General features: G+C 35.0%; 2 protein-coding genes across 2 annotated transcripts; both read right to left on the bottom strand.

Annotated features, from left to right (window-relative positions):
• Positions 1–2949: 2949 nt before the first annotated feature.
• On the bottom strand, positions 2950–4487 carry LOC18043425 (protein JINGUBANG). The gene has a single exon (XM_006438433.2). It carries the CDS (start codon positions 4417–4419, stop codon positions 3055–3057), a length of 1365 nt encoding a protein of 454 aa, XP_006438496.1. The 5' UTR covers positions 4420–4487; the 3' UTR covers positions 2950–3054.
• A 3794-nt stretch (positions 4488–8281) lies between these two features.
• On the bottom strand, positions 8282–10088 carry LOC18043426 (metalloendoproteinase 3-MMP). The gene has a single exon (XM_006438434.2). It carries the CDS (start codon positions 9642–9644, stop codon positions 8529–8531), a length of 1116 nt encoding a protein of 371 aa, XP_006438497.1. The 5' UTR covers positions 9645–10088; the 3' UTR covers positions 8282–8528.
• Positions 10089–10953: the final 865 nt, after the last annotated feature.

Consider the following 10953-nt stretch of genomic DNA (forward strand, 5'->3'; position numbering starts at 1 on the left):
TGAGCGTAATATTTGATTAGGTTAAGCGTGCGAGTGCTTCCGCAACTATTAGCAATGATATATTTTGTTGACTGGATTAACAAATTGAAAACTGAGTAAGAGTTATCTTTATGACTTGTTATTGAATTGGGTAATTAAACATGGGACTTTGTTACCCTAAAATCATGGAAACGTGTTTTTCCTAAGAAAGTTGCCTGCAACTTTACGATTGATGATGAAGAAAGGAAATTCAATATTGTCAAATTAAATAATTAATGTGAATGGCATTGAAATCTTTGGTGAATTTTTTTATCCCATATGGTTATAAACTGGGAGATATTGCTATATGTAAACACAATATGTTAACTAGATCAAACTCTAATTAACTAAAAAATTCACATTCTCTAGACAACCAATTATTATTTTTTATAAATTGATATATTACAATCATAACACAATTGATATATACAATCATAGATCAGTTGGGACTTTTCGTAATAATAATATTATGATACAACCCGAAGGTCAACTCTCAGTTAATACTAAAGGAAAATCTACCCTCACTTTAATATTGAAAGGAGATCTATTCTACCCTAAATGCGGAGAGACAAGTAAACTCCTACATAAGAGGAGAGTCAAGTCCCAGGCCATTGTTGATCTTGCTTCTTCATTTATTTATAAATCCTAGCCCTGAAATTGGTTCCCACTGTTCCAAATGTGGAAATGGTGCAAGTCTTGTGCCTTCCTTTCCTATCACATTAATATAAAGCTTAGGTCAGAAGCTATGTTAAAGAATTTTATCATCTTGGTGTGGTGCATAAAGTAAAATTTTAATAATTCTTTGATTCAAAAATATCACTGGATTAGGTCCCTTTCTCTCTGGATCCTTCCACAACACTTTCCTCTCACCACTCCTCATTTTTTCCTTACTCAATCCTTGGAGAGGGAGCTCTTTCTGTGCTTCTTCGGTGGCCTCCCCTTTTCTTTTTTGTTACACCTTCCTCATCTTTTGGGATCGAGGATGGTAGTTTTATTATGACCTCCATCACTGTCGGGTATGAGGATGGAAGATCTACTTTAGTTTCTTCCTCCTTTGACTGTGAGGAAGATTACCGTGTGGGATCAATTTCTACAGTAAATTTATTTTTGTACCAGTAGGCAAGCCTATTATATTGATGGAAATTATATCAAAAGAGCCAGAAAATCTCGACTGGAACTCAATCTATTTGTTTACTGTGGATAAAAACTTTTACTTATTAGGTACACGTATTTCTTTCTATACTTCAGTGATTGTATGGGTTAATTACTCTAATTGGTTACTATTATAGATCTCTGTACTAAATTAATGAAAAATATAATTTTTCAAAAAAAAAAATCACTGGATTAAAATAGAATAAACCAGACGTTTATTACCATTTTACAATCACACACTTTAACGTGGCAAAAACATATAAAGCACACCGCATCAGGACAGAGTTAGGTTTATCTAGAATGTGAAACTGCCTAGAGTTCAACTTTATCAACTTATTTTTAATAATTACCCAAAAAAAGATTATTAAATTGATCATGTCTCCCAAAGTTCCATCCCTTGATCTCCACATATTATTTTTTCAAAAAAAAAAACCTGTAAACAAAGGTTGCAAAAGTGGGTTAGTTTGATAATTAAAGGCGAGAACCAATCAATAACTTTAAACCTAACCCCCGGCCCACTTGTAATAAACTGGAAAAAAAAAAAAAACAAATCTTTGAAGCACATAACCACAATATTACTTTAGCCTAAGAAATAAAAGAGTTTATAGACGTGTATTCTCACGTAGCCTTCATTGATTTAAAACAAGAGTATATGAAAACATGTGATGTGAATTGAGAAACAAAATTAAAGTTGTTTTAGCAAGAGCTTATCGTCATCAGTTATACTGGTGATATTTCATAATATTATATGATTTTAATTCAATTAAATATTAATCTTACCGACCTGCTCCGAAAAGACATCACTTCGACTTCCTTGTCTGCAGTCTACATAATTTTGTTTTATTCGAAAAAAAAAACATTAATTCATGGGTTTTTGTTATTGTCTAAAAATGGTAATTGATTGAAGGACTTTGTTAAGTTAGATAATGGTGTAACTTACATCCTCCACTAAGTTAAAACCATCTTTATTTTCTTTCATTCAACATATGAAATTTCATGCCATGGTCTGCAATAAGTTGTGCATACATTGAATATTCATCAAATAAAGTAATACACAATATATATATATATATATATATATAGAGAGAGAGAGAGAGAGAGAGAGAGAGAGACAAAATTTTGATTTGAATTAATGCAAATAAGAGTGCTCCCTTTGCAGTGATTGCTCTTTGCTCCTATGATTATTAGGTCTTAGCTGTTAATTATGGGTGGACTGCACTGATGGGCATGCATAAGATTTAGCTCATAACTTTATTGTGACCGCAGTGAAGACCTTATCACAGAAAATTTTGATTAAAATTAATATGTATGTTACATCTATAATCACTGGTCCCCACAATTCAGTCAAAATTTATCTTATAATTAAATTTTAGATTATTGTTGGGACTCTAACCCATGTAAATTTTGAGTGCATGGGTTTATATCAACGGGGCATTCTTTTAATAAATTAGTAACACTTAATTTGCTCATGATCACGAAGATACTAATTCATGTATGAAAAAAAAAATTATATAGAGTTGACCTAACGTAGGGATCTAATAATTGAATTCTAGGCATCATGCATGCGACTGTCCCTACGAAGAGCGGATAATATCAGCCATGAGATTGAAAGGCTTGTCGCTAGCCACATTAGATCTAGGTTACAGCTGTGGATAGTACAAGCATACTTGTTTAGCAAGACATCATCTTGTATGTATTATGAAGCAAGGAATGAAAAAGCCTTAGGCTGTGCATTTACACATTTTCCAGAATTTGTTAGTTGAATAGCTTAAAGTAAGTATTTCATTTCTTAACCATTAAGACTCCTACAATTATACAAATCAATCTCGTAGGTTTATGTAGAAACGAAAAATTACAAAAGAAAGAAAAAGGGAAGCAAAAACATCAAAGAAATGGAACCCGTATTTGCCAGATCTTAATCTCACAATCTAGACTGCCACTATAAACCAGGAACGAAGTACTTGAATGATCAGAATTTCGATTGGAATAATCAGAATCAACGACCGCAGTCAAGCACTTAACAGGCCTTCTGTGTCCTTCAAGAACTGCCAAACAAGAGTAACCCTTCTGATGATCAGTTACTGATGATGATCTCCTCCAAATCCTAATTGTATTATCAGACGATCCACTGAACAACAAATTTGACACAACCGCAAGGCACAAAATTGCCTTTGTGTGCCCTCTAAGAGCACCCTTCAACACCATGTGTCCACTGTCATCATCACCGTCAACAATATAATTACCCTGATCTCTCTCCCATACAAGAATTGAACGATCACACGCACCGGAATACAGCACTGTTCCATCAGTGCTAAGAGCTAATGCAGTGACAGCTGACTTGTGTTTCTCCAGAGTTTGCACAAGTGAATGCTTTTTGTTAACTTGTAGTGCTGCTCGTAATTTCTTCCACACTTTTATTTTCGTGTCAGCGGATCCTGTGTAAACAAACCCATCATTGGATTTGGACACAACTATGGCGTTGATGGCATCATCGTGAGCGTTCTTCACGGACTCAAGACACCTGAAATCGGAGGTTCGCCAAATCTTGAACGTCCGATCCCACGAAGTGGAGTAGAGAAGCGATCCATCGCTTGATAAAGCTAGCGCTGACACAGTATCAACGTGATGCACCCACGTGCACTTCTTGTGCCGCCTCACTTGTACGTAGTTGTTAGCCAAGAAACATTTTGTAAAACGGTCATTAAGTGTGGGGAGAGTGGCTATGCGTTCGTAGTATTTATTCTTAAGCTTGCCTGAGGTTGAATAATAAGCACTAGTGTTGTTATCGATTTTCCAGACACGGATTTTGTGATCTTGGTGGGCACTAAAGAGCTTATCTCCCAAAACCACTAGGGACTTGACTGCATCGCCATTTCCAGTAGCTACCACGTTAGCGTGATCACCAACATCCGTTGAAGTAACATTCACATAATTATTAGGGTCTCGGTTCCAAGCTCTGATCTCGCCGTTAGAAGAGCCGCTGTAGAGCAACTTTCCAGCTATAGCAAGTGAGGAGATATAAGAAGAGTTGCCTTTTACTTTGAGAGTTGCCGAGCACTGATGTTCACTTGCTGCTGGGGCTTGTTTTCTGAACGATGATGATGGGGCGAGTGAAGGAACTGATGGGAGACTTGGTTGAGATGAGAGAGATGCGTTTGATAATTCTGATTGAAGATGATTCGAGCTTGGTTGAAACTTGGGTTCTTTGTTTCTTCGGCAAGGCATAGGACAAGGAAGAAGAAGCCCCATTCTTCTGAGGCTGATGTGATGAGACCTGAGAGAACTAGCTATCGATTAGTTGAGAAATCAGTTGAGAAGCAGGGGTTAAAAAGACGATAGAGGGTATTATCATTGTGGTTATTGGTGGGGTAGTCTGCATCAGACAAAGCTTATAATAATTTAAAAAATTTTAAATACATTACGACAAAAAAAAATTATTAAATTAGGTAGGAAAAAATGTATATAGAGTTTGGACCTATTAAGAATAATAGTTAGTCAATTGCGCGGAAGAGGCTTTTGCATCACTACTTCGCCAAGTGGGTATGGGTACACAAATTTACGGTGCTATTTGGCAGTTTTGCAAAATTTTAGCACATTTGATGGAGACTGTTTACCTTCTTCGTGGCACATTTTCCAGCGAATTATATGCAAGCTTCCCATTGAAGGGTCTCACTCGTGGGGAATTTTTTAACTTCTTTTGTGCTTAATTTGCTTTTGAGATTAGTAGGCATAATGGCAAAACTTCTTGATTGAGTGAGGAGTCAGCAGTCTACACATTTGCTGATATATGGGAACGCCAGCTCAGTAAATGGGGTTCTACCACCAGCATAAAAATATGTAAGCAAATGAAATTAATTAGTTAAAAATGTTTCTGGTATGATTTATTTGCTTTTCAGATAGCTCTCGATGTAATTGATAATGGAAATTTCTAGATGAGCATGAGTGTCTTCTAGTTGGAATTTTTCTAGTGAGCTAATCCTAAAGCTTGGGTGACTTGATCTAGATGCGTCGAGTACTCGAGTGCATGCACCACACAGGGTTAATTTCCTTTGCCATGGCTTTTACTTATCTTGTTCAAATAAGTTTGACTATTCCTATGATTTCTTCTTATTTAAAAAGGAGACAAAAGCTTTGTAATAGCTTCTGGGTTTGTAGTGGTATGAATTAAGATAAAATAAAATATCCAGATTTTTAACGGAAAGATTACAGGTTTAATATGACGAATTAACATGTTCTTGTTGGATCCATTAACAGTGGGGAACGTATCACCATTAATAATTCTTTTATAGGGTGTGAAAAACATTTGAATTGCTGAAGTTTGAAATTTGTTACTTTGATTAGAAAGCCTAATTATAACAACAGCTGAACTAATATATTAATTAAAAAGAGAATAATTAGAAATAAAGAAAACGTTTAACAAAAGTTTAAAGTATCCAAATTGGCTTTGGCTTATGAAATTAAGGAGTGAATCGGTGTAGGTTTCAAAGGAAAGAAAAGGAGAAATCATGACAAAAGATTAAAATTTCCCAAAAGTTTAATCAATAACGAATGTACCAGAAGATGCTGGCAGCAAGCCAGCAACTTATGCGTTGTGACTGCTGCTGCTACATGCATCTAAGTTAAAACTAATCAACTATAAAGCAACCTCATAAACTGAAAGCAAGTACAATAGAACGCAACAACATGGGACACACACGACTTTCTTTTCTCATTTATCCCTGCATCGAACCTGGCTCCATTGTTGATGTAGTAAGCTGTGTCTATTCATTCATTACTGGCCAAGATTAATTGTATATAAGTGGTGCAAATATCAAGAGTCCCATTGATCAACATTTTCGTAGACTATTCATTCCTGCTGGATCAGATGAACAGTTTAACAAGGCTTGACATGACATGATTCTGACCCGCAATTAACATAAACAAATTGACACAATTCTAAAAAGCAAGATGGGAGTTGGGGTTTACTAAAGACAATAGCATTGAACGCGACCTTATCATCTTCACGTCCTTGGCTCTTGAACGGTACACGCATATATGATTAATTACATGGGCCATGCTACCTTATCAATTTGCAGATGTTAATAAGTTAATTAGCACTGTTCTTGAATCACATGTTAAGAAGCTGCTTGTTTCACATGGGCGGCAGCTGTAGCGTTGGTGAATGGTGAGAGCTATCGTGCGTAATTGCGGAGGCAATAAAACATCCCCGTCGAGAGCTCTTTAATTTTTTCTAATAATGGTTCCATATAAAGGGAAAATGGCTATGGATGCATTATTTATTAGGGGCGTAGCCAGCATAGGACCCGTGCCCCAGCTGGCTTTTAAATTTTTTTTTTTATGTTTATCTTAAAGAATATATATTTTATTTATTATTTATAAAATGCCCCAGGTGAATTGCTTTATTATGAAGTGCCACATGTAATTTGAAAAAAATTTCATGCTGGCCCTCACTTAAATGTCTAATCCTAAATAATTTGATTAACTATTATAATTTCATGAAAATTAATAGAGACAACAAGAGAATCGCTTTTATCAAATGAAATCCATTAAAAAATCAATTAAAACAAATGAAATCTTAAACAAATATAAATTTTCAAAATTATATTATATTTTAAATGTGCCCCAGCCAAATTAAATTTCTGACTATGTCCCTGGATGCATAACATCAACTCATTGGTAAATTCCTTTGTGACTAATTGTTTTATTTTCCATTTAGGCACAACAAAATAATTTCTCAGCCTCCTTTTTTTTTTTTCCACAAAAACAAAATAAAGCCAAAATTGCCTTTACAAGCTGAAATAAAATTGGAGGTTAAAATTTGAACTCAAGTGAATGATGGGAAATGGTTGATTCGTGATATTCAGACCCCACTTTTTATCTCATCAAACCCAGATTTGTATTGTGATAAAAATTTAATCCTGAAATAAAATTAACTAGAAAGGACAAAATGAAAAAAATGGCGCGGTGAAAGTGTGAAGGGCTACCGGCTACAACAGAGCCCAGGTCCCCTATTCACGTCGTTTAATTTGCAAATACTTGCGTATAATCAAAATATAATCTGCTGCTGCTCCACTCCAAGCACTGAAAAACAGATATTCTAAAAAGAAATACGGTCATCGCAATTCCGCAAGAATTTAGGCATCACACGAAGATGAACTAGTACCTTAACGGTGTCGTATTAACAGTTAAGATATTGTTAAATGATTAAATTAATCATTGATTTTTTGAATTATTTAGGCTTAGACCACAGAGCAAGGCACTAGGCTATTGTAGTTGAACTCTTAATTAGAATTGACGACAATGTTCTATTTGCCAAAAGTCAACTTTTGAATACAATATACCATTATTTTAGTTTTTCCACTTTCTGTTTTTAAACAAAAACTTGTGATGTTAGGATCAATTGATTTATCACCTACTTATTAAAAATATATTTTTTACATTTATTCACAAGTCTATTTGCAAAGAGGAAGGGTGTAATTTTGTCTTACTAGCAATCACAACACCCAAATTTTAATGGATCAAGAGCTTAAATTATTTTCTTTCTCTTCTCTCTCTCTCTCTCTCTCTCACTCTTTTATATTAATAAATTTTCTAATTTTAATGGCATGTTTATATAAAAGAGTAAGGCTATTTTCACTTTAAAAATGATCTTGAACACTCTGTCAATATATTTATCTATTAATTTTAAAAAATAGATTTTGCTTTGCACTCTTTTATAAATTAAAAAAAAAATCCTCACTCAAACTATTTAAATTAATTAACTTAGTTTATTTGAAACACTAATAAAACTCTTCAGTTCACTCAACTTTAAAAGATTTAACACTTATTTACAATAATGTAACCAAACAGGTTGCAAATAAATCATTTAACACAATTTTGATTATTAATTTTTTATTTACTTCCAATCAATTTTAGTTATTACGATTTTTGGAAATAAAAATTTTAGGATTTAAAGCATGAGAATTACAAATTGATTAATGATTAATGAGAGTGTGCCATATAAGTATTCATATGATGAGTATTTTTATTAAAATTAAAATATTCAAAATATTTTTTAAAGTATAAATGGCTCCATCCTTATATAAAGAGAGTGCAAATTATTATTTTTTTAAAAAAGCAAATGAATATATAGTCATTATAAAAATAACAATAATACAACAAAAGAATAAGCATATACACATAAAAGAAAAAAAAAATACTACAAATCATGAATCAACTGTATCACTACATCTCAGAAACCAAAGCTTGTTGCCGGATATATTATAATTGCTTCCACAAGCAAATGGAATGGAAGCAGAAACAAATATCTCAGGCAATAATATATCCCTAAAAAAAAAAAATAAATTAATTTAAAAAATCTACAGGCCCAAAACAGCGGCCACCACGAAGAAACTCAGGCCCAAACAAGAGCCCAAAAAATAAGCCCCATGGGCATCGCTGGTGTCCCTCTGTTGATCGGTCGGCGCAGATGAGCCGTTGAAATTTGGATTATTACCGTACAGGGCCTGGATCCCCTGTATATCATCGTTGGCCAATTCAACTTTCCTGGATCCAGAAGAAATTGAAGGGTACATTATCGCATCTTCAACAGATGAATGCCCCAACCCTAACAAGTGGCCAATCTCATGAACAGCAACTGACTCAAGATCAATCGCCGACATCGATATCGACGTTGTAGTACCACTCGTGATTACCCAGTTCTCGTCGCCGTCTAAATGGAACCGTCCATTTGGTGGCGAGAAGGCGTGCGCCAGCGTGCCCATAGGCCCATCAAACGGCTCGCCGTCACCGTGATCGCCAGTAAAGAACCCGATCCTGATATCGGCGGTCGTGTAAACGTCCGTCCGAGTGAAAGTCAACGACGTCGCTTCCGACCAGCGGTCAAAGGCTGTCGCAAATACGTTCTTGACTTCGTCAGTCAATTGGTTATCGGGCAAGAACGCGTACGTCAGATCGCGCTTATTCGAAGGCCAACGTGGCATGCCGGGGAAGAAACTGTAGTGACCGACGCTGTGTAAGTGACCATTAGTACTAGAAGTGGCGTTATACGACGTCGGTTTCCCTGAGTTCATGGTTGTTGTGCCGTTGACTATGTCTGGATTACCGCATCTGGGCCGTAGGATGTGTTGCATTGTTTGGCTGTCGAGTTGGCCGGTGGGTTCCAGATTGAAGTTCTTTTGATAAGTTTTGACTGCCGATTCGAGCATGTCGTCGAAGTCGTCAGTGAAATTCGAGGGCAAATCTGGAATGTAACCGAAGTAGTGAAAGTACTTCTTGAGCTTGGCTAAGCCGTCCATCTTGTCGCCGGGGTGGCATCCGGTGAAATTCTGAAACGCGTCCCACGCGCTGGCGGTGGCGTTTGAGAGTATCCATGTGGGGATTGATGATATGTTGGGGAAGAAATGAGCTGATGTTTGAGTGGGCGACAGTGATAGAACTGTAATTGCTGTTGCCACAAGAAGAAGGTATCTCATTTTCGATGTGGGTGTGATGTTTGGCTGGGAAGAAAATGTGATTTTCTCTGGACAGAAAGGTTATAATATGGCTTATATATAATAGAAGAAGAATGTTCGGGGACGGCAATTGTTACTTGCGTTGAGATTGAGCTCTTCGTCAAGCGAATTATTGAGAAATAAGTTATCGTGTTGAATATTAGGCTTTTTTTTTTTTTTTTTGAATATTAGGCTTTTGAATTCTTCCTTTTTGGTAGTTTACGTATTGCGAAACAACCTGTATTTCCTTTTATTTTTGCGACGTCGATTGGGAACATCGAGATTGAGAACGACAATAATGCCAGAGTTTTTGACTTTTTGTCTTAAGTCTTAACCAGGTCAAAGTTGGGGGTTGAGCTGCATCGGTCGCTCTTGTGCATGGAAACTTCGCTGGAAGTACACGTGGACGTAACGGCAGTTGAAAAACATGTAAATTACGAAACAACAGTGGTTAACTGCAATCAACCGGATTCTTGAGGTAGGCTGTGACGCTAGCAACACGCAGAGGAAAAGAAAAAGTGTGTGCGTATATAAAGATTGTACACAATACAGATTGGCTAGTCTATGATTGAATGGGCCATGAGAGTATACGTTTCTGAAAAGGAAAAGTCTTGGTGCTCATAAACAACTGCTCATTTCCCCATAAAAAAAAGCATAAAGTTATTTTTTTAAAAAATTTTGTGTATACTTATGATAGGATTAAAGTAATGGGTAGAATTAAGAATGATTATTATAATTTTTATTTTCACAAGGAGGTGAGAATGAGATTTTTTTAAGTAATTATATTATTTTATTTTAAATTTTAAAATTATTTATTATTATTATTATTATTATTATCACGATGATGATGATAATAAATTGTTACTAATAATAAAAATAATAAATAATAATTGTTTGTAATGATTATATTAATAATAGTAATTATTATCATCATCATCATCATCACAATAACAAACTAAGATCAATTTAATAACTTATGAACATTTATTATGATTTCAAGATAAATTAACCACATCAATGGCAATACAGTTCATTTCAATTCTAATTCCTACAGCTAAAGTAAATAGTTTATTCTGATTCGCATTCCTCATTCTAATTTAAGTCCATTCCGATTCCACTCCATTTTGATTCCAGCCCATTTTAATTACTGATTAGTAAACACACCATAAATATTGTGTGAGGGCACACATTTCAGTATAAAATCAATTTTGAAATATTAGCTTATTTACCTTTAAAACAAATTATGGGTAATTTAATCTTAAAACACGCTTTCTTGATCTTAAATGACCAT

This window comes from Citrus clementina, unplaced genomic scaffold (assembly GCF_000493195.1).
Source record: "Citrus clementina cultivar Clemenules unplaced genomic scaffold, Citrus_clementina_v1.0 scaffold_4, whole genome shotgun sequence".
NCBI lineage: Eukaryota > Viridiplantae > Streptophyta > Magnoliopsida > Sapindales > Rutaceae > Citrus > Citrus x clementina.